Source organism: Macrosteles quadrilineatus, unplaced genomic scaffold (assembly GCF_028750875.1).
Source record: "Macrosteles quadrilineatus isolate MER2022 unplaced genomic scaffold, UCM_ALF_1.0 Scaffold_8__2_contigs__length_117827958, whole genome shotgun sequence".
Classification (NCBI taxonomy): Eukaryota; Metazoa; Arthropoda; class Insecta; order Hemiptera; family Cicadellidae; genus Macrosteles; species Macrosteles quadrilineatus.
In genome coordinates, this window is record NW_026542601.1 from 36459518 (window position 1) to 36484584 (window position 25067).

The following is a 25067-nucleotide window of genomic DNA, read 5'->3' on the forward strand; positions in this document are numbered from 1 at the left end:
TCTCTTTTGAAAGAGCGTGAAAGTGTAAATACCGATGGTTCTCAATAACCCGATTTACTTAAAATAATCGAAATAGTAAAATAGTCACCTTTTGTATATAGTCACCTTTAGTTCATATAGGTACCTTGTGTTTATATATCGATGGTGTAGGGTAATATCGTTGACTGTAAATCCTTAGGATTTACAGTCAAAGGTAATATGTATACAGTCACAGTGTTTCTAGCCTGCTCACGAATAATTGTCTGTTTTGTTCTGTACTCCTGATTATCGTCCAATGATTCACGGTGACGCAGCGTCTGTCTAATATATTCGTAATATATCTGTAATATATCTGTAATATATCTGCAATATATACCAAATATATACGCAAAATATACCTTATATATCCGCATTATTTACCTAATGTATATGCAATATTAATATAGACGTAATATATACCATAGGAGTATTTTTATTTTGTAACTAACATTTTTCGGATGCTTTCCTGTGCCAAATAGGACGACCTGTAATCGGTTAAAGTCTATGCGGTTTTATCTTGCAACTCATTTTTTACAAAACCATCAAGGTACGAAAAAGTGATTATTTTCTAATTAACAACCAGGTCACCCGTTGATGAACCATATTTTACGCCATGTTGCACAATTAAGCTTACTTGTTATTTTACAAGCAGAAATTGGTGCCTTGATACCTTAAAAGCTCTCAAAATGGTTTTCATGTATTTAAACAATTTTCTTTCGGTAGTAACCGTAATTTTAATGTGTTAGGTAATGCCCGTCAACCTAATAATACATTCAAACTACTTAAATATAATAATAATATAATATGTTACTGAAATAATACTGTTTACACATCTACCAGCCTTAAATTAAAGGTTATGTACTGGTACTCCTCATAATCACGATGATAAACTCAAATAACTTCTTATGTGATGTATTTTAAAGGGAACACTTTTCTTTGTCAATACAGTATCAGAGATGTCTTTGACTCCAGCTTTCTTTTTTTCATTCTTTTTTATAGCCTACTTAGGAAAATAGATATTCAGCCTCGCAACAAATTTGTTGGGAATTGTCATTCTACTGTAGTATGATGAAAGATAGTATGACATTTCATACGGTATATCTTTATATGGAGCTTAAACTAAGAAAAATCTTACTCGAATCCTTAAATTACAGCATAGCTCATTAAGAACAATGATGGGACTAAAAAATGATGAATGTGTTAAAATTCATTTCAAAAATTTTAAAATACTAACTGTCTTTGCCAAATACATTTTTGAAACTGGTCTCATTACGAAAGAAAGTACTGTATATCAGATAATGCACAATTATGCTACAATACAAGAGGAAAAGCCCTAAGAGAAAATAGTCGCAACCATATTTTATTTTCAAATACAAAGCAGACCTTTGCCGGAAGAAGGTTTTTACGGTTTCTTCCAAATCATTTAAAACCCATTGGCAACATCAAATTTAAAAACAAATAAAAAAATTATCTCATAGAAATCGCTCCCTACTCCATTAAAGAGGTGTTTCCTCAATTGATCTGATTTTATTGGTAGTTTGTTAGTATTATATAAATTGTAATTTTAGCTTACATTTAATGGTTAATATTTCGAAAACGAAGAACTTTATCGAAAAACACAAAAGGCTAGAAAATTTAAAAACAAGTATAACGACACCTTTTTACATCATATGATGACACATTTTAACACCCAATGTTTTAAATATGTATAACAAACTTTAAGACATTTTTTTTAAATGTAGGCTAATTATGTGGACTTGTGCGTGCTAATCAGCCGTTACTTGTCCATTTCTTTGTACTAATAAATCAGCAGATAAATAGCATTGTTTGATCAATGAAATATAAAATTTGCTAACATTTACCACTGCTTGGGTAAATGCGGGCTTGCGTTTATACAGGGTGAGTTTTAAATGAGTTCCCCCCCTACTTTTTTCTACATTTCTTAAGATATCAACTCCGGACCACGTCAGATCATTGTAAAGTAGTAAGTACTTCATTTTGACTGGGTATAAATTTTTGGCCGCCATCTTGGATCCGCCATATTGGATACAAAGTTTTTTTTTCAAATGTAAAGGTAGGGCTGTGACCCATTGTTTTAAACTAGATTTTTATGCTGAATACGATTCTGCAATTCGTTTAAAAAAATCTTGATCCAGTCTAAAGTTATGAGAACTTTTTATATCATTATTTTTTGCCCATTTTAACATTGTGCATTTAGAAACTAAGAACATAACCCTAAAATAGTGCTAGATAAAGATTTATGTATATTATGTGGTGTATACTTATCTTTATCTAGCACTATTTTGGGATTATGTTCTTAGTTTCTAAATGCACAATGTTAAAATGTGCTAAAATAATGTTATAAAAAGTTCTCATAACTTTAGAATGGATCAAGATTTTTAAAAACGAATTGCAGCATCGTATTCAGCATAAAAATCTAGTTTAAAACAATGGGTCACAGCCTTACCTTTACATTTGAAAAAAAAACTTTGTATCCAATATGGCGGATCCAAGATGGCAGCCAAAAATTTATACCCAGTCAAAATGAAGTACTTACTACTCTACAATGATCTGACGTGGTCCGGAGTTGATATCTTAAGAAATGTAGAAAAAAGTAGGGGGGGAACTCATTTAAAACTCACCCTGTATAACGCATATAAACAGTACGCAAAATAGCTTACTATATTTTCAAACTGTCTTTTCAAGAAGGGAAATTCGAACCGAAGAGACAGGGCTGTCGAGTGTCGAGCGGTGTCGAGTGTCGAACACAAAGTGCTGCCAATATCTGAAATCCTGATACTTTCCAACAGCAAATAGAAACCGCTTCGACCACGTGCTTCTCCTTCTCTCTGGTTTGATTTGAAAACTTCACTTTCTTGTTATAGAAATAAAGTGTAGTAAAAGTATAAAATCTCAAACAAATATTTGTCGCGTTTAGGCAGAAAGCAGGTCTCTTTATGGCAGACCAATAACTAAATTATAACTGAATCAACAAAATTTATTCTCTTCGTGCCTTCAATGTTCATGTTTGGTTAAAAATGGTCGTGACATTTTTGTTGTAGAAGACAAAAACGTTTCTTTGGAGTTCTTCATACCAATCGAATAGATCATACTGCAGGACCTTTAACAGCAACCTTTTTTGTTGTATGACATCTTTCTCGATATTCGATTTTCGATCTTTCTCTCTAGAAGGGAAAAATACGAAATAAACTTACAGTAGGTAAAATATTACGATCCCGTTGAAGGTCTCCTGTCTCTTCCACCTCGGGGTTTCGGTTGGAAGTTGTGTTTATATCGATGGGTATGGGTGGAAGATACCGAATTCACGCCTTGGTGGGTTGGGGTTGTGTTATATATACTTCGATGGTTGGGGTTAGTGCTCAGCTTATATATTTAATTAAAGTAGTAATAAATAAAAGGTCTCGGTGCTAAAAAGTCATTAAGAAAGATGTAGTGTTGATGTCATAGAATCATTTAAAAGTGATTTTAGAATTTTAAAGCTGAAATGGATATTGAAACTTACCCGAGTACAAATGGCATCCGGGGTCAGAATTGTCGCAGAATTGTACTGAGAGAATTGGCGAAGGTATCAGGAAAGCAGAACACTCTAGAACCTGTAGAGTCTTTCTTCAAATATGCTTTGGTAGATTGGGTTATCTTGTTCAGCGTAGCAATTGGATTATCTTTCTTTGGGTGTTGCTGTCCTTTAATCCAATCCATCTTCCATTTTTCTGCAATCTCTTCAATCCAAAATACAGTGTAGGGCCTTTTGATACGTGAATTGGGTCGTCGCCCTCGTTGCAGTATATCACTTCAACAGTATATACAATTTCAGTAGACTGATTACTGTATTAGCGTCCAGAGTATTTTATATTTTAAAATGTTTTACTACAACATAAAATTTGGTTGATCTGAAATTGAAATGTGTTTTTCTCGTGTATAACCAAAGAAAGTTTAAAGTAGAGTAGATTAAAGTAGTGGGGTCTTCTCTTTAATCCATGATATAGCTTACAATACATTAATCATTATTAGATAGCTTTATCAAATCATGTGTAGTGGGCCCCGGGTACGATACGAGTGGCGCCGCTCTGACATCGGATCTAATTTAATTGCGTGTAAATTTGTTGAGGGTTGCCACGATATGTCTGAGCGGCGAGCGGTGGTAATGGTAAGGACCATTCTACACGAGCGTGAAAACCGCGACGGGATTCCCGCGTGAACGCGCCAAAATTTTGAGCAAACTACACGTGGCGGGATCCCCGTCACGTAGACGCGGGATGGACCATCGATGTATATTATATACATCGTTGGGATAGACACGGTGGAGCTCGATTTTATGGCTGGAGTTGTGAAACTCAAGCTATTAATTTGGACCAAGTTATTCTTTTTATTTTTTTTTTCACTCTATTTAGAAATATAGCTTACTTCGGTGTATACAAAATCGCTTATCTATGACGAATAAATTGCAATATAAATGTATAGAACATCTGGTTGTCATATTGTGATTTTTTTGTATTTAGTTTGGCATTACAAATGAATATCTGTTGTAGTTCATGTAAATTAAATGTACTTTATGTCAAACACATTACTTAAGTTACTAGCTGAAGCTGACCAATTATTTTTCCAGTGAAAATGAAAATTCTTTTGACTAAAGGAATACAAAATGTATAACATTGTAAAAAAAAAACTAATTAAATGCCACTTTTAATGATTGAAAATTACACCGCACTATGTTAGACCAACTTTAACGCAAATGGACAATATTATGTGAAGTAAGCTGCCGCGCTCGGTGACACCGCTACATTGTAGAAAGGCTAGCGGGATTGACGCCGTCATCGAGGCCCTGCCTATGGTTACGTACCCATGACAAACAAACCCATTTTGGAGTGTTTCCAACCATAAAAATTGTATCACTGGTTTAAACTGATTTGATTGGTTAGCTCCTTGACCTTTGGCTGATTATATTTATAATTAAATTGCCTCTAATATCCCTGACGATTTTTTAATAACCTTGGCTGCTTAATTTTAATTTCGACACTTATGTCCGTGAAATAGTAGGCCTACTTTAGTTTCATAGGTAGGATCATAAACTTACATTACTGTACCGCGTACCAGTACCTAAACATGTCTAGGTATAACCGGTGTAAATGTAAATTTAATATAGAAATTATCTAGTACTTGTTATTTTTGTGCCCTAAACAGAAATGGTTAAATGTCAGATCTTAAAATTTTTTTAATTCATGGGACAGATTTTCAATCGCAATTTGTAATCAGATACGACTATAATACGACATAAGATAAGACCATGGGATAAGACTGCAATTTAGTTAAATTTTGTAATTTTAATTCTAACCGGGGTTGAATAATATAGTTGAACGATATTTTCTTTCATCAACACAGAATAAAAATAAAGGAAAAATCAGTCATTCAAAAGTTTCAGGTCCCACCGAGATTTGAACTCGGATCGCTGGATTCAGAGTCCAGAGTGCTAACCATTACACCATGGGACCTCTTACGCTGGCCAAGCAAATTTGAACTCACAGCAAAGCGCCCTTACTTGGCAAGGGTCGCATCAATATCAAACAGTGCGCAGCGCCGCAGCGCTGTCTGGTGCTGCTACCACATGACGAACGCGGGAACTAACTGCACCGATCAACTTTGTAGAACGTTTTATGTGAGCTTCGATTTAGCCGATATTCAACGAAATTATTTCTTTTAAATACACTTCAATATATTAGCATTCACTACATATACCTACAGGTATATATAGTCTATAGTTAGAGTGTATATAGTCAACTATAGGTATATATAGTCAATGATATTAGGTATAATCATAGATAAAAGGAGTATGGTATAATTAAAAATATTTTAAATTGACATATGCCTACAAGCTTGAGGTCATTTTCTAAATTTTTACTAACGATTTGTAGGCTACTAATTTTATCTAATGTTATTTTTTTAATGAGGTCACAAACAATAAGTGCAAATAATTTCTACAGTAGGATAATTTATCGTATTCAAGAATTCAATTTATGCATTGAAATAACCTAACTTAGAAACTAAGTAAATAATTCAAAAGTTATCTAAATATATATATTTAAACTTGATTATACAGTATAACATAAATCTCATAAATCTAGTATTTGTATTTACAACACACGTTTCACGTCTTGTAGCTAATGATGTCTGTGTTAACCACTACTTAATGGAAATCTTAACTTAATATTTAAAATACAGTTAAAGGCGGTTCTAGACTGTTTTTTTTCTCCGGGAGGGGGGTATGGAATAACCCCCGGGATAACGGGGGGGTTCAGGAGTAAAATGTGTAAAGCTTCATGCATTTTAGTGAGTTTTTAAGGCAATCTAGGTATTCAAATAAAATTATTATTAATATTATTAAAATGTGATGCTATATGTTTTTTTTTTTTTTTTTTTTTTTTTTTTTTTTTTTTTTGACAAAAATAGCTAATAGCCTAGCTTTCCTAATAGGCCTACTATATACAGTAAACTCTCGGGCATACGGATTGGCACATCAATTGTACGGCACAATGATCTTGAAAAATAAAAATTCAGATTTTTAGCAAATGAGACGAAAATACGTAACTTTATGTTTTAACGCCAACATATATTACGCGAATCGCGCGAATATGCCCTCATGTTGTTTGTTTTGCATTCATAAGGTGTTTTTTTGTAAAATGTATACAGTATTTGCAATGATTTAAGTAGCAATGACACTTTAAAGCAAAGGCCTGTGACACTAAAACAAGGTCAAGGTACAGTATTTAACACTGCAACACCAAGCAGACAACAGGCCCGTTTAATTTTTAAATTATATTTTTTAAACATTAAAAAAGTAATACAAAATGATATAAGTTATATTGAACAGCACACATTAATAGACTGTGAATTGCTATTTCGTAAAATGATAATTGTAGGTAACTTAATTATATTTTGTCATGCATTGTTCTGCATAATAATTGGAATTTACGTAACCTTCCACTTGTTCAGCGTTAGAATCTACCGCTCTTACTTAGTACTTAGTAGTCTTAGTACATACAATGCGGGAGCCAAGTATAACAATACTAGTGAGTATGCTCGATAATTTAATACTTAGAACGTTTTTTTACCCTGTGCCTTATCATTCGTTAAATTTTAATGGGCACAGAAAACCTTGCCTGTAAACCAGACCGCTTTAGGCCCCAACGATTAAATATACTAATTTAATAGTTTTATATGTATATTTCTTTCAAAACGAATTTCGTATTTCTGTGAGAAAGTTTACAGTATTTTAAAGTTATAATGCGACTTATGTAATTTTTAACACGAGCTCCGTAACGAATACATTTTAAGTATTGAAACAAACTGCATATTTTGAAATACTTTAAGCCCAATTTCTGTAAGTTTTGAAGTAAGGGTTTAAACATATATATTGTGACTTCTGAATCTTTTAACTATGTTATGCAAACATCCTTCAAAAAATTAAACAAGTTTTTTTACCTCACTTGTATTTAAATATTTTGTGTGTGTTTTCTAATTAAATCGTAACTAGTTACTAGTAGTTAAGATGAGTCAGAATTACAAAAATGTATGTTTAGTTGATCCTCGGCTCAGTACTGGCCTTTGCTGATGCTGGCATTTTTGACTGGTCAATGGGCTGGTCTAGATGGCCCTCTACTTCTTCTAAAGACAGTAAGTGTGAAGATTTATTTGAGCGAAAGTATTTTGATTTGTAATCTGAATTTTTAGCTATGCATAAAAGTAAATTGTAAACATATCATAATTATAGCTCTTAATGTAGCTTGTAAAGTAAAAAGAAAACAAAATTAACGGTTATATGATGTATTTTTTATATTTATAAATACCCAATGACATCTATTTTATTTTATTTCATGCATATAAGATTTGTTTTAGCATTGATTTTTAAAGAAAGACTGTTTCTGAAATATAATAAATAAACGGTATAAGTGATCTGACTCATACTTTCTCCCATTACCTTGCCAACAGCTCTTATAAGCTGTGGTGGGAGTAACTGTGATTTGTATGGAGAAAATCGCAAATGTTGCAATTACTTTCGAACAGTAATTTGTACCTACAGCAATTAGGAATTTGCAATTTATAGCAATTAGGGTTGTCACATTTTGTTTAGAGTCAAAAAGATTTTATCACACTAAATTTTTAAACAGGTCGAGCCGTTTTTTGCAAACCCACATTTTTCGTTATTTAATGGATTTCATGGGAAATCTAAGAAAAGTTTTAATTATTTTTTAACTATATTTTTCAGTAATGGGGTTTGTACAATTTTGGTAGGAGTTTACAGGGTTATAGCATACTAAATGTTAATCAAAACCGTTTGAGCTGTTTTGTTTAATCCGATTTTTCGTGTATTTAGCGTGTTTTTTTTACGGAAATCACAATTAAAAATCTGATAAAAAGTTGAAAAAACCCCAGAGACACCATAGGTTAGTAAATAATACAATGTCATTAAATTCGATCACAGGTGTTGGTCTGCAGCTCTGTACACAATTTCACACACACAGATACTCTTCGAAAACCACTTTGGGAGCGCATATATCCATGTAAAACTCAAACTCGAACTTTTTTATGAACAGAATACTTTCTCCATATACTATGTATAGGGGGAGAAAGTAATATATGGAAGTATCAAATACAATGGTACAATGCCGATTGCTGTAAAAGTTACGGTTTAAATTATGGCATTGCAGCTTTTGTGATTTTTCCCATAGAAAAGAAAACGTATAATGTAAAAAATCATAGTTACTCCCACTCCTTATCTATTATAAGAGTTATTAACTTACCTATTATAGGGGTTGTTAACGATCTAATGAGATAAACTATGTGTCGGATTTCTGATATAGTTTATTGTATACAAGTAACTTTCTTCCATTTTAACGATATTGCGAATTTATAAAATTTGATAAATTTGTATGGACTTTCAGAAGAAAATCCCCTTGGAAGTGGCGTTTTAAGCAGGATTGGCAAGGGGAAACCGAGAAGCAACGAAAATGAAGGTGATATACCTCATTAAAAACTAACGCTCGATATTGTATAATGAAATAAATCAACACATGTATAAGTTATTCCTAGATCACCTTCGGATTTGTCCATTGGAAAATTAGGAATACATAGTAGACGTTAAACAAATGGGAAAAGGGATACTTAAATGGGGGTACTTTTTGTTGAGCTTAAAAGTGTAGTTACTAACAATCAAATATTAGAACAGAAATGGTATGAATCGCAAACATAGAAAATTTGCGGCACCGGCCCGAGCCTTATGCTACACCTTAACATCTGATTTGGACGTTGTTATTATCGTCACATGTAATAAATAATACATACACACATGTTAACTTACTGGCCAGTGACATCATCTGTACATGCTTATGGTCCATACCGTTTCTGTTCTAACATCATTGCTAAAATTGTTTTCCTCGGAAAATGGCCATTGGAACAAACAGTGTTGTTGATTATAATTAAATAATCAAATGGTCTGATGAGTGTGGTTTTAATAGAAGGAAGAGGTTAAACTTGTCCTTAGGTTCTCTTCTGAAGTCCCCTCATTCTGGCTGGGTTGGAATTGTCTTGAAATTAACCCTTAAAGCAAAATTAAACTATAGCACACCTTGAAGTATATGTGGTATGTAGTATGTAGAAGTATGTACTAACCTAGAGTCCTCACGGCAGCCAATTAGTATGTGTAAACATTCAAATAACCCACCATTAGTTATTTCCCCCATATGAATCATATTCTCTAACCCCTTTGGTTGAGACTACAATAGAACAATCAATTCCACTATCTTCATCAGACAGAAATCAAAGCCCGAAACTATGTTATTCTTGTGTGTTTAAAAAAAAATAGTTTGTACACATGGTTACAACAAATCTCATTGGACACTTAATTGTTAACCATCGCATTACCCTTGTAGTCGGGATGATCCAATAGCACACTTTTCAAGGGAAGTAAGACAAGCTTCTTTCTTGTAAGTTTATTTACGCCACTGTTATTTTTTACTTTTTCAAAAGGAACGACCCAAACCCTAGTCTTTTTACTTTATAAAGTTGGCATGTTTTTAAACAATTGAACTTAGAGAAACTTAGATCGTTTGTTAATCACACAACTCAAATGTCAAAGAGTTAGTATTCACACTGATCTGACACCAAATAGATTTTACAAGCCTAATGGAGTAATGGGTGTGGTATGGTTTGTTGTGCATGTTACAAGCAAACGAAAATAGAAAATAAGACAATGCTTATGTTGCCAGGTATTACATCTGTGAACTTCGGCAACGGCATATACAACTATGATCAATACGTGGAAATCAACAACAACAAGTGCATTGAAACAGTCAAACTACTATGGAAGCCGATAAATCTGTTAAAGGAATTTAAAAGGGAATGCAAAAGTGGAATGGAAATATACAATTTTCACTACGAAACTCTTCTGATGATCGGTGGTCCTACTTCGGACCTGTGCATCTTCAGCATCATACCAGACGTATTCTATTACAAAGATAATAATAAGTGGAGAAAGGTGACAGTGAAGGAAGTCCTAGATGAAAGGATAGAATTAAGCCCAAGTAATCCTCTCAAGTCGGATGAATCTGATATGGACGATGCCGAAATCAAGAAGATGAAAGAGAATATAAAAAAGTTGAAACCTATTTGTGACCCTTACAAAGAGGGAATTGACAAAATGGTAGAAGCGAATATGAGTGACAATCGTAGAATACGAGATCTAATCAAGTCATTATCTCAGGGCTCAAATGAAGAATTCTTGAATACATTTATTGCAATTGGGGAGGAGTATGATAGGATGCTAGACTCGATAATGTATGTGGCTATGGGGATTCATGTGAACCAGAAAGTACATGGCGACTTCAACGATGTGATGGAAAATGCGAAAAGCCATTTAAATCAAGCAATACAAAGCTCAAATGACGAAAATATTCGGAATCTGAAAACCACGATAGAGGAACATCTACGAAAGAAGCAAGATCTATTTCGGAAAGGACGCGATTTGAACGTGGAGTTCCGACGGCAATATGAGGCAACCGGTATTCCTCCAAAGACTGATGACAAATGAAAGTAAACTGTTCTCGTCTACACATAATACGCATAAATGCTTATGTGACAATACTCGTTTTATGATTTTTTACCTACATGGTTTTTTTAATTATTTAAGTTCCAACAATCCCACATTTATGCATACACGTATATGCATTGTCATACATGTGTATGCAATATAATTATCACACACTTGTCGTAATGCATACATTTTCACTTGTGTATGTACCATTATGAAACAACCTTTTCAACGTGCAACTATTTACAAAATACTTTTTTTTATTGAACATTCTTTAGCTAAAGCATGTTTAACATGTATTCGAAAGACATAAATAATTAAATTGGAAATTTAGAAAATTCAGAAAATCATCATAATACGATAGAGCTGCCAATTCGATTGGATACGAAAATAAATAAATAAGAATTGTTCATAGCTCATGGATTTTCATCTCAACACATTTTGTGTGGGGTTTTCTAATATATCTGTTGCATTTACTGTATTGAAACACTATTTTAAAATTAATATCTGAATAAAAAGCAGTCAATCAAACCCTTAGGTGTTTTTTTTTTTTTGTAAAATGTATACGATATTTGCAACGATTTAGGTAGCAATGACACTTGTTAGCAATGAGCTGTGACAATAAAACAAGGTCAAGGTAACACCAAGCAAGACGAAAGATCCGTTTAATGTTTAGATTTTATTTTTTAAACATTAAAAAGTAATACAAAATGATATAAGTTATATAGAACAGCACACATTGAAAGACTCTGAATTGCTATTTCGTAAATGAAAATTGTAGGTAATTATATTTTGCCATGCATTGTTCTGTATGATAATTGGAATTTACGTAACCTTCCACTTGTTCAGCGTTAGAATCTACCGCTCTTACATACAATGCGGGAGCCAAGTATAACAATACTAGTGAGTATCCTCGATAATTTAATACTTAGAAATTAATAATGTTAGCTATTTATCCTGATAATTGTAAATGTCTTATTTTCATCAAAAATAATTCAAAACAATATGCTGCAGATAAAACACCTGATTTCTATACCTACTACAATACTACAAACAATGGCAAAAGTGTTGTTTTTATTGAACAGCAAAACTAAATTAAAATCCTTTTTAGAGCTATTTCAAAAGTAAAAAAAAAATTATAATACCAATTTTGTGAAGAATTATGGAGTAGGTACATCTAACATAGGGATGGACAACACTTTTTTACCCTGTGCCTTATAATTCGTTAAATTTTAGTGGGCACAGAAAACCTTGCTTGTAAACCAGACCACTTTAGGCCCCAACGAACAAATATACTAATTTAATAGTTTTATATGTATATTTCTTTAAAAACTAATTTCATATTTCTGTGAGAAAGTTTACAGTATTTTAAAGTTATAATGCGACTTATGTAATTTTTAACACGAGCTCCGTAATGAATACATTTTAAGTATTGAAACAAACTGCATACTTTGAAATACTTTGAGCCCAACGTCTGTAAGTTTTGAAGTAAGGGTTTAAACATATATATCGTGACTTCTGAATCTTTTAACTATGTTATGCAAACATCCTTCAAAAAATTAAACAAGTTTTTTACCTCACTTGTATTTGAATATTTTGTGTATGTTTTCTAATTAAATCGTAACTAGTTAGTTAAGATGAGTCAGAATTACAAAAATGTATGTTTAGTTGATCCTCGGCTCAGTACTGGCCTTTGCTGATGCTGGCATTTTTGACTGGTCAATGGGCTGGTCTAGATGGCCCTCTACTTCTTCTAAAGACAGTAAGTGTGTAGATTTATGTGAACGAAAGTATTTTGATTTGTAATCTGAATGTTTAGCTATGCTTAATAGTAAATTTTAAACATATCATAATTATAGCTCTTAATGTAGCGTGTAAAGTAAAAAGAAAACTAAATTCGGTTATATGATGTTTTATATTTATAAATACACAATGACATCTATTTGATTTTATTTCATGCATATAAGATTTGTTTTAGGATTGATTTTTAAAGAAAGACTGTTTCTGAAATATAATAAATAAACGGTATAAGTGATCTGACTCATACTTTCTCCCATTACCTTGCCAACAGCTCTTATAAGCTGTAGTGGGAATAACTGTGATTTGTATGGAGAAAATCGCAAATGTTGCAATTACTTTTGAGCAGTAATTTGTACAGCAATTAGCTATTAGCAATTTATAGCAATTAGGGTTGTCACATTTTGTTTAGTATCAAAAAGATTTTATCACACTAAATTTTAATCAAATCAGGTCGAGCAGTTTTTTTGGAAACCCACATTTTTCGTTATTTAATGTATTTAATGAGAAATCTCAGAAAAAGTTTCAATTATTTTTTAACCATATTTTTCAGCAATGGGGTATGTAAAATGTATATAAGAGTTAACAGGGTTATAGCATACTAAATGTTAATATACGTCGTATGAGCTGTTTTGTTTAATCGGATTTTTTTGGGTATTTTGCGTGTTTTTTTTTACGGAAATCACAATTAAAAATCAGATAAAAAGTTGAAAAACCCCCAGAGACACCATTAGTTAGTAAATAATACCAAATTTAATTTAATCCGATCGCAGGTGTTGGTCTGCAGCTCTGTACACAATTTCACACACACAGATACTCTTCGAAAACCACTTTGGGAGCGCATATATCCATGTAAAACTCAAACTCGAAATTTTTTATGAACAGAATACTTTCTCCATATACTATATATAGGGGGAGAAAGTAATATATGGAAGTATCAAATACAATGGTACAATGGCAATTGCTGTAAAAGTTACGGTTTAAATTATGGCATTGCAGCTTTTGTGATTTTTCCTATAGAAAAAAAATGTATAATGTAAAATAAAATCATAGTTACTCCCACTCCTTATCTATTATAAGAGTTGTTAACTTACCTATTATAGGGGTTGTTAACGATCTAATGAGATAAACTATTTGTCAGATTTCTGATATAGTTAATTGTATACAAGTAACTTTCTTCCATTTGCACGATATGGCGAATTTATCAAAGTTGATAAATATGTATGGACTTTCAGAAGAAAATCCCCTTGGAAGTGGCGTTTTAAGCAGGATTGGCAAGGGGAAACCGAGAAGCAACAACAATGAAGGTGATATACCTCATTAAAAACTAACGATTGATATTGTATAATGAAATTAAACAATAAATGAATAAGTTATTCCTAGATCACCTTCGGATTTGTCTATTGGAAAATTAGGAATACATAGTAGACGTTAAACAAATGGGAAAAGGGATACTTAAATGGGGGTACTTTTTGTTGAGCTTAAAATTGTAGTTACTAACAATCAAATATTAGAACAGAAATGGTATGAATCACAAACATAGAAAATTTGCGGCACCGGCCCGAGTCTTATGCTACACCTTAACATCTGATTTGGACGTTGTTATTATCGTCACATGTAATAAATAATACATACAAACATGTTAACTTACTGGCCAGTGACATCATCTGTCCATGATTATGGTCCATACCGTTTCTGTTCTAACATCCTTGCTAAAATTGTTTTCCTCGGAAAATGGCCATAGGAAAATACAGTGTTGTTGATTATAATTAAATAATAAAATGGTCTGATTGATGAGTATGGTTTTAATAGAAAAAAAGAGGTTAAACTTGTCCTTAGGTTCTCTTTAGGAAAGAAGTTAGAAGACCTCTTCGGAAGTCCCCTCATTCTGGCTGGGTTGGAGTTGTCTAGAAATTAACCCTTAAAGCCAAATTATTTAACTATATCACACCTAGAAGTATATGTGGTATGTAGAAGTATGTACTAACCTAGAGTCCTCACGGCAGCCAATTAGTATGTGTAAACATTGAAATAACCCACCATTAGTTATTTCCCCCATATGAAACATATTCTCTAACCCCTTTGGTTGAGACTACAATAGAACAATCAATTCCACTATCTTCATCAGACAGAAATCAAAGCCCGAAACTATGTTATTTTTGTGTGTTTAAAAAAAATAGTTTGTACATATGGTTACAACAAATCTCATTGAACATCTCATTGTTGTATAAAAATAACCATCGCATTACCCTTGTAGTCGGGATGATCCAATAGCACACTTTTCACGGGAAGTAAGAAAAGCTTCTTTCTTGTAAGTTTATTTACGCCACTGTTATTTTTTACTTTTTCAAAAGGAACGATCTAAACCATAGCCTTTTTACTTTACAATTTTGGCGTTTTTTTACACAACTGAAATTAGAGAAACTTAAATACTTAGGTCGTTTGTTAATCACACAATGCAAATGTCAAAGAATTAGTATTCACACTGATCTGACGCAAAATAGATTTTTCCTACTGTCACCCGACAAAGTTGGCTTCCTTGTACTGTTTATAGTACAGAAAGCTGCTAATTGCTGCATATTTATACTTTGCCGTACGGTTTATACTTTGCCGTACGGTTTATACTTTGCCGCACATCAGGATTCCAACGAAACAACACAAAACAGCGTGGTTCTATTATGCACGTAATCCGTGTACGCTTGGAAATAGGTTGGCAACACTTAAAGATAATAATACTTTGAGCAGCTGATTGACTATTATAACTAAGATTTAACCTGTCATTTCGTGTTTATAGTTTAGGTATTTCTGAACTTTCTGGACTTTTAATTTAAACGTTTTTAAAACATTCCTACGATCTTAATAAACAAGAAAATACCTTTAAAGCATTTTTTTAGGCGCGGAAACCATTTCAAATTACAAAAACATACGGAACTATATTCTCAAAACGCGGAGTACATTTCTTGCCGAGGAAAAATAGCGGAGTGATACAGACCGCGGGTACTACTTTCTCTAGGGCACCTATTTGTGTTGCCAGCTGAACCTAAAAACGTGTTGTATAGTGTTTGAAAGACTAATTATTTATATGCTTTATAGTGACTGTAGGAAAAATATAATGTGTAACACGAGTGAAAAAGGCCTTTGCTGCACTCGAGATCATTCCGCACTCGCCTGCGGCTCGTGTGCAGCAAAGTGCCACTTTCACCACTAGTTACACAAATAACTATTACAAGCCTAATGAGCGTAGTATGGTTTGTTGTGCATGTTACAAGCAAACGAAAATAGAAAATAACACATTGCTTATGTTGCCAGATATTAGATTTCTGAACTTCCACAACGGCATATACGACTATGATCAATACGTGGAAATCAACAACAACAAGTGCATTGAAACAGTCAAACTACTATGGAAGCCGATAAATTTGTTAAAGGAATTTAAAAGGGAATGCAAAAGAGGAATGGAAATATACAATTTTCACTACGAAACTCTTCTGATGATCGGTAGTCCTACTTCGGACCTGTGCATCTTCAGCATCATACCAGACGTATTCTATTACAAAGATCATAATAAGTGGAGAAAGGTGACATTGCATTTAAAGCCAGATGAAGGGTCTTTCACGTCGGTTGAATCTGATATGGACGATGCCGAAATCAGAGAGATGAAAGAGAAAATAAACAAGTTGAAACCTATTTGCGACCCTTACAATAAGGAAATTGACAAAATGTCACGAGAGAATATAAGAGACAATAATAGAGTACGAGATCTCATCAATTCATTATCTCGGGAGTCAAATAAAGAATTCTTGAAGACATTTATTGCAATTGGGGATCAGTATGACGGGATGCTGGACTCGATAATATTTGTGGCTATGGGGATTCATGTGAACCAGAAAGTACATGACGACTTCAACAATGAGATGGAAAAAGCGAAAAGCCATTTAAATCAAGGACTACAAAGCTCAAATGACCAAAATATTCGGAATCTGAAAACCACGATAGAGGAACATCTACGAAAGAAGCAAGAACTATTTCGGAAAGGACGCGATTTGAACGTGGAGTTCCGACGGCAATATGAGGCAACCGGTATTCCTCCAAAGACTGATGACAAATGAAAGTAAACTGTTCTCGTCTACACATAATACGCATAAATGCTTATGTGACAATACTCGTTTTATGATTTTTTTACCTACATGTTTTTATATAATTTAAGTTCCAACAATCCCACATTTATGCATACACATATATGCATTGTCATACATGTGTATGCAATATAATTATCATACACTTGTCGTAATGCATACATTTTCACTTGTGTATGTACCATTATGAAACAACTTTTCAACGTGCAACTATTTACAAAATACTTTTTTTTATTGAACTTTCTTTAGCTAAAGCATGTTTAAGATTTACCTCGAAAGACATAAATAATTAAATTGGAAATTTAGAAAATTCAGAAAATCATCATAATACGATAGAGCTGCCAATTCGATTGGATACGAAAATAAATAAATATGAATTGTTCACAGCTCGTGGATTTTCATCTCAACACATTTTGTGTGGGGTTTTCTAATACATCTGTTGCATTTACTGCATTGAAACACTACTTTAAAATTAATATCTCAATAAGCAGTCAAACCCTTCAATTTTTTAGCTACCTCAAACTGGATTGCCTAATAGTTTATAGATTTTAATTTGTTTGGCTAAAATATACTCGTTTTTATTATGTTGGGATGAAGACATTTTATGTTAAAAAATAAACAATAATGTGCTAGCCACATTATTATTTGGTACGCCTTTAGCAGGTGTAGGGTAACCACGAGGCAGGAGACATATGTTTACGGGTGCCAGAAACATGCACAGCGTCATAGCAGCATGTATTGTATAGTACGTAGACAAAATTCATACGAACATGTATAAGGTAGTGTATACGTAGGGAATGTAATTTAAGGTATTGGTCGTTTAAGGATAAAGAATTAGTAGTCTATTGACATATTTGCTATTGCTGAATCATTGTGTTGATTAAAAAGGATGGAATCATCATCCCAACGCATTTAAATGTGATGATTTCGCGTGGTCTGGGTACAGAAAGCCTTACTTTGGCGCACACCAGTATTCCAACCAAACGACACAAAACAGCGTGCTTTTATTATGCACGTAGTACACACGTACGCTTGAAAATAAGTTGGCAACACTAATAGATATTACAACTACGATCAGCTGGAGAAGCGTTTTCAATTTCGTTCAATGTTTGGATTTAATATAACCTAAAAATGTGTTGTACTGTGTTTGAAAAACTAATTATTTATATGATTTATAGTCAAATAACTATTTCCATACTAGCGGAGTCTCTGACTGGCTCACACGTCTATGTTCTTTTTTTATAAAAAAAAGTTAGCGACAGCTGGTCCATATAGATGGGATGTCTACTTCAGTATCCAATATTCCAAGCTATAACCTATCCTATGGACGAGGTTTATTTTAATATCACCGAGTAAACCAAACCTATGTTGCGAATTGCAAATCTTTTTTTTACTATGACGTTTTGTTATATGATAAAATGGACTAACTTTTACCATAAATACCCTACCGCAAAGAATACCTTCCATACATATTTTAAAGTTATTAAATGTCTTACAATAAGGGGTAGCTTAATTGGGCCACCAATAGTGTTCTTGGTTAAAATTCCATTAAATTTTAATTTCAAACAGTTTTTATTGGCAAAGGTTTGTTCTTTTGTATGTAAAGCCATATTCGTATCAGCTGGTACTTATATATTTTTCACAACTATTATTCAAACAAACACAATTATTATTGTTTTGAAGAAACGTATTCGCTCGAAATAATATGTTTTTTGCCTAGTATTCTGCTATGTCGATCAGTTACATAACATATTGGATCGATTTTGTATCCAAGCAAAATTATGTTTGCAGTATGTTCCTAATTAACAAGTGACCATAATGTCAAACGTTATGTAATCATAGGTTAGTCTCCATAATGATGGGTTGGCATTATGTTTAAGCGGTTTTATTAGAAAAACATTTGTATGCAATTTAAAATATCAAATTGATTAATTTTAAGGTAAACAACTCGCATTACGTTGAACATTTAGGGTAGTGTACCAAAGTACCAACGTAACAACAAATGTACTAATGTACCAACCAATGTACCAACGTATCAACCAATGAACCAACGTTCCAACTAATGCACTAACGTGTGTGGTAAATTTCGTTTTAGAGCAAACATACAAAAATTGTGTCCGTTGGAAATACTAAAAATAAATAAACCGTGCTTGATTCAACCACTTGGATAATTTAAGCGAATCTCTCATAAGCTATTACCATAGATCTCATGGTAAGACCTGGACCCGGGACCGATTTGTTTTGATTTTCTCATATGCCAAAAACACCATCCGTTAAAATTAGACATTCCATCCCCATGTTAAAGTTGTCGCCAGGTTTTTAATCAAATTTGTCTTAGTTGATGTGAGCCACCTACAGATTGCACTGACTGATATAAATTACTGATTTGTGCTGATTACACGATGGTTTTTACCAAGTCAAACTGATGAAATGGCTTTTAGCAACTGTTATGACCCAGCAACTATGTCAGTAACAAAAAATAAGGTACAACATAGAGTGTTAGACACTAGAGCAATCTGTGACTGTCTCACACAACTACATTCGTTTTTAGTAAAAAATTAGCGACAGCTGATCCATATAGATGAGATGTCTTCTTCAAATCCACACATATCTGTTAGCATGATAACTTGTGTGAAAATAAAACAAGTTTTGCTGAAATTCGTTACAAAAGAGTAAACCTACAACTACACTTATTTGAACGAGCTCGCGAACCAGTCGCGACCCATTAAGGGCTAGGGGAACGGGGTTTTATTGGGTAAAAACCGATATTCCCATTTTCAAAACCCAAAACATAAAATGTTGCAATTTCTTACTAAAATATTTTGCGTAAACAGCAAATAATTTAGTAGCCTACATTGAAGCGTTGTTGTACGTCGAACGATTTACACAGAAAATAAAGAAAAACGTTATATTTAGAATTGTTTTGTTATTATTATGGAAAAAAAAAATAAACTGTTATAGTTTGCTTGTTTCGAACAATTTAGGAAATTTGTTTGTATCATACCAAGCTATTAACTTTTTAATATATAAAAAAAAATTATCGGTTTCTCTGTTGCAGCAAACGTAGGTATTCGTGCAGTTTTTAACAATTAAAACAATCCAACCATTTTTAGGGAATTTTTTTGTTGAAAATCCTACCAAGTAAATGTAAATTCGCTAAGTCTCCAGATTTGCTGTGGCGGGGCTATTGATTTGTCCACGCCATAGTCGTTTACTTGCATTATGTGAATCCACCAGGAAAACTGTATTAAAGGAAGTCTCGAGTATTCTGTGAATAGATCACTGTCTGGACCCTTCTCTCGTTAACGATCCAACGATACAATGAACAATGAGGCAGTTAACGTTATCGTTAACGATGCTGGAAGCGATCCTGTGATCACTTGTACACCACAGCTTGCTAAAGTGGTCATCGACTTCAGGAACTGGTAGAAATTATTTGTTTAAGTGGCATTTTGTGGGATTCCTCTAAACAAAATGAAACTGTTGCAGAAGATGCTAAAATGTGTAGTTGTCTATTGAGCTCGAAGGCAGGTAATTAGTTTTGAATGTTAATAAAAATCCCTGAACGACCTTTTGACTTTTATATAGTGAATTAGACATCCTTATATATGGAAAAACGAGCAATGTCATATTAAAATACCCCCGCCGCAGCAAACCTGCCGACTAAGCGAATTTCCATTTGTCTTAATTGATTTTCAGTTAAATATATTTTAATAACATTAGGTTTAACGAGTACCTAGGTTTGCTGCTACAAGGAAACTAATAAAGTGTGTTTTTTGTAAAATATTGATAGCTTAGTACAAAATAAATAAATTTGATCAAAATACAAAATATATCCATAAACAAGCAAACTACAACATTTTACAATATTCTCCCTAAGAATAACATGGGAATTTTAAATTTACAATTTTTTAATTTTCTCCGTTACTATTAACCGAACAAAAATACTTTTATATACTAAATTAATTGTTTTTTTAAGCTCTTTAAAAAGGTCTAAAGAGAAATTAGGAAATTTTGTGTTTTGAGGGTCAAAAGTGAGAAAAACCAATTTTTACCCCATAAAACCCCCCCTAAAGCCCCGTTCCCATGGTCCGATCATGCTGGTTCGCCAACTCATTCAAGTTTATCCCGCTTTACACCTTTAAACCAAATTTCATCAAAATCGGACAAAAATTACTCAAGTTATCGCGTTCACGGACGTATATATATATATATGTCTATATATATATATATGTATATAAAAATTTGAACGAATGGTGTTTTTGGCCTCTGGGGACATCAAAATGAAAAAGTAAATCGGTCCCGGGTCTAGGTCTTACCGTGCCACCTACGGTAATAGCTACTTCCCTATAGGGAAATTCGCTAAAACATATTCGAATGAGCCACTCAGTGATTTTCCTCTTTTCAATTTTATAATCAGCAATATTGAACAATAAAAATCGTAAAATAATTAATGAATATCCACTAAAATAGGTAAGTACAAACTATAAATTCAATGGTTTAATGTCATTTTCTCTGCTTCGTTTTGTGATCAGACGTTCTGCACAACCAGCTGTACAGCAGCTGTTCATAATGTTATGACGTCATTTAACAGCTGACAGTAAGACCAGCGCACCAATAGCTACAGTTTTACGTTGGTGATGCACATATACATACTAAGCATACATACCTACTTATATATGAAGCCAAATATTTTGTGTCTTGTTTGTAGCGACAAAAAGTTAGTCGTCGTTAATTATTTTATACATGTACTATGATCTAAATACGTAGTCTAAACAGATAAAAATAAATTTTCAATGAAGAAAATATAGTATCATACAACAGCAACACGGCAACCAAAACATTGTATTTTTCTCAAAACATCTGGGAACACACAAACAAAATTAAATATTTTGAAATAGTTACTATGAGAAAGCTTTCTGCTGTTTACAGTGACATCGGTCCAGTCCAAATCGGACTGAAATTGACTTTGTTAAAAGATAATGTAAACTGCCTGGAACACCATCGATGAATTGTCATCGATGTTTTTGTCACTGGGAGATAGTAGACATTATTACTGAAACAAAATACCAGTTTCATACATTTTATCCTACTGTACCTTTAATGCGTTAATTATTGCACGTACTCAAAGTCTTCAACTATTTCCAGTTTATGGTTTTACATCTACATTGTTGTTCTTTCTAATTCAATTCAAGTACATCTTTCAAATAAATGCGTGAGATTTCATTGGAATTTTAGATCCTTAAAAGTTGTTTGATCAATTCTCTGCCTCCCAACCCCAAGTTTTCTACTTCAGCCCCTTCGCTTGAAACCCATCTTCGATTTTGTCGAAGAAGTTATTCTTCTGCTTTTAATATACATGGCCAGTAAAATCAATATCCTATCCTGCATTTAATCTATTTTGCCATCCTCTTTAATCATACAGTTTTTTCTTCTTTAATGTACTTAAATTATATTTAAATATCTTTATACAATCTACTATTTTAAACCGTTCCTGGAGATAATTAAGGTAAAATATATAAAAAATTGTAATTTTTAAACTAAATGGTGCAGGATAAAAAAAGATAAGTTTATAATAAAATGTAGTTTTGACCCACACTAATTTACTATAGAAAGCTCTAATCGAAAAGCGTCACTTTAGGCCTATTTCTAGTTTTGTTTTTCTACTCTGAAGATGCCACTATTGATTTTCCTTTTGCGATCTCACCACTTTCAAGTGTCTTTGTGTATCCCCCTTCACTCGAGGTGTCGTTCTATACATTCCTCCCTCGGCAGTCCAGGAGAACCCACTTGCTTCAACATACATACTCACCTTGTCAACCCCCTACTGTCTCACCTATCGAACCCAGTTAACATACTAAGATATTAGACAATATCATAAAGAAATTATATGAAAAAACAACTAGTTATTTGTGCGACTACTACTGCAACCAGATATCAACCAGGGTTACCATGACAACAGACGTAACTATAGCAACTGGGAATACCATGGCAACAGCGGTTACCATTAGCAACTATATTAACCTTAGCAATGGTGGTTATCTGGTCAACAGCGGTAACCATAGCAACGGTGGTTACCATTCAGTTGCCAAAGGAAACGGGTTTACCTTGGCAACGGTGGTTACCATTCAGTTGCCAAAGGAAACGGGTTTACCTTGGCAACGGTGTTACTATAGCAACGGCAGTTGCCATAGCAACGGTGGTTACTATAGCAACGGCAGTTACCATAGCAACGGCGGATACCATAAAACGGTGGTTACCATAGAAACCAGGGATACATGGGAACAGCGGTTACCATAGCAATGGGGGTGACCATAGCAGCGGGGTGTACTATGGCAACCAGGGTTACAATGGCAACAGAGGTTACCATAGCATCAGGGGCTACTATGGCAACCGAGGTTAAAGTGGCAACCGCAATATGGTGGTTACCATGGTAATGGTGGTTACCATGGTAATGGTGGTTACCATAGCAACTGTGGTTATTTTAGCAACCGGGATTACCATAACAATTATTGGGGTTACCAAAGCAACTGGGTTACCATGACAACGTCTGTTACAATAGCAGTCGGGGTTATAATAGCAACGGCGGTTACCAGAGCAATGGCAGTCACCATGGCAACGGTGGTTACCAGAGCAACGGTGGTCACCATGGTAACGGCGATTACCAAAGCAACCAGGGTTACCATAGCAACCGGGTAATAGCAACGGTGGTTAGCATAGCAGCCGGGGTTACCATAGCAACCAGTGTATGCTGCTTACCATGGTTATGGCGGTTGCCATAGCAATCGTGGTTATTATGCAAACCGGGGTTACCATAGCACTGGCGGATTATATAGTAATGGGGTTACCATACCAACGGTGGTTACTATAGCAACAGCAGTTACTATAGCAACCGGGGTTACCAAGGCAATGGCAGTTACCATGGCAACGATGGTTACCACAGCAACTATGGTTACCATGGCAATGGCGGTACCATAGCAAGTGGGGGTTACTATGGCAACAGCGGTAACCATAGCTACCCGGGTTATTATGGCTACAGCGTTCACCAAAGCAACTGGTGTTATTATGGCAACAGCGTTAACCATAGCTACCGGAGCTACCACAGCAACAGCGGTTACGAGTTAACGCACGAAACACGGCCATTGCATGAGAAGAAGTATTTTGTCAGATACAGAAAAAGAATAATGGTATATTAATTATAACACATAGCCTAATGTTTGCAATACAATGAAGAAATTCATGTATCTGAAGTGCATTTACTTACTCATGTGTTATATAAAAATAAAATAATCTATCTTAACACATATTATTATCACTTTTCGTCTGGGCCTTTTACAAAACAAAATTGGGGAAATACGTTTACATTTAATATCTCCCCCCTAACCAAAGTCATAGCTTTTATGTCTTAAAAGTAATCAGGAAAAACTTAACAAGTCCTATTAGGAAGATTGGTCACACAATTCTTCTAGTACTGTAGTTTTAGTTTGGAAAAGCAAAAGGTTACAATGGCACAGTGAGAATACATATTACCTCACGATTCACTCCTGTGGAGTGAACCTTAACCATGTGGAGGCTGGGGCAAACCATGTCCATGTGGTTGTAGAGGGGGGTCAAAGGGGGGCACACAGGGGACAGGGGGCTCATGTCGTGACTGCCAAGTTTAAGATGTTACGGCTAGATGCGTTATCTATCTAGATATCGCTTGATGGTCACGACTTCACTGTCTGCTATCTTTATCTATGCAACATCTGTTAAGTTTATGAGGTTTGGTGTAAAACATTAAAGTTTGTGAATTGTATACTTTTTTACCTTTTTCAAATTGTTTTACTCTTGTGGACTGCAACGATGCTATTAATTATGTGATGTGTAAATTTGGTCAGGTGAGTATTGTCATGAGTTATTTAGCACATAATTTAAGAATATATTAAAAGCATATATTTTTACGTATATGCTTAACAATAGAGTCTCTTTTACGCTAAAATTCATACTGAATTAAAAAAAAATGTGTCAGAAAA

The 25067-nt window shown here is 33.8% G+C and overlaps 3 protein-coding genes and 1 non-coding gene across 4 annotated transcripts in view; 3 read left to right on the forward strand and 1 right to left on the reverse strand.

Annotated features, from left to right (window-relative positions):
* LOC129001685 (breast cancer anti-estrogen resistance protein 3 homolog) overlaps positions 1-25067 on the forward strand; it is a 243564-nt gene that overhangs the window by 26400 nt on the left and 192097 nt on the right. The window lies entirely within an intron of this gene.
* Positions 5457-5528, reverse strand: Trnaq-cug (transfer RNA glutamine (anticodon CUG)). The gene has a single exon. It is a non-coding gene; the product is annotated as a tRNA-Gln (tRNA).
* Positions 7017-11170, forward strand: LOC129001686 (uncharacterized). Its single transcript, XM_054429080.1, has 4 exons — positions 7017-7103; positions 7614-7707; positions 8976-9047; positions 10299-11170. Exons 1-4 carry the CDS (start codon positions 7077-7079, stop codon positions 11117-11119), a joined length of 1014 nt encoding a protein of 337 aa, XP_054285055.1. The 5' UTR covers positions 7017-7076; the 3' UTR covers positions 11120-11170.
* Positions 11921-17078, forward strand: LOC129001687 (uncharacterized). The gene is made up of 4 exons (XM_054429081.1): positions 11921-12022; positions 12788-12881; positions 14152-14223; positions 16226-17078. Exons 1-4 carry the CDS (start codon positions 11996-11998, stop codon positions 17023-17025), a joined length of 993 nt encoding a protein of 330 aa, XP_054285056.1. The 5' UTR covers positions 11921-11995; the 3' UTR covers positions 17026-17078.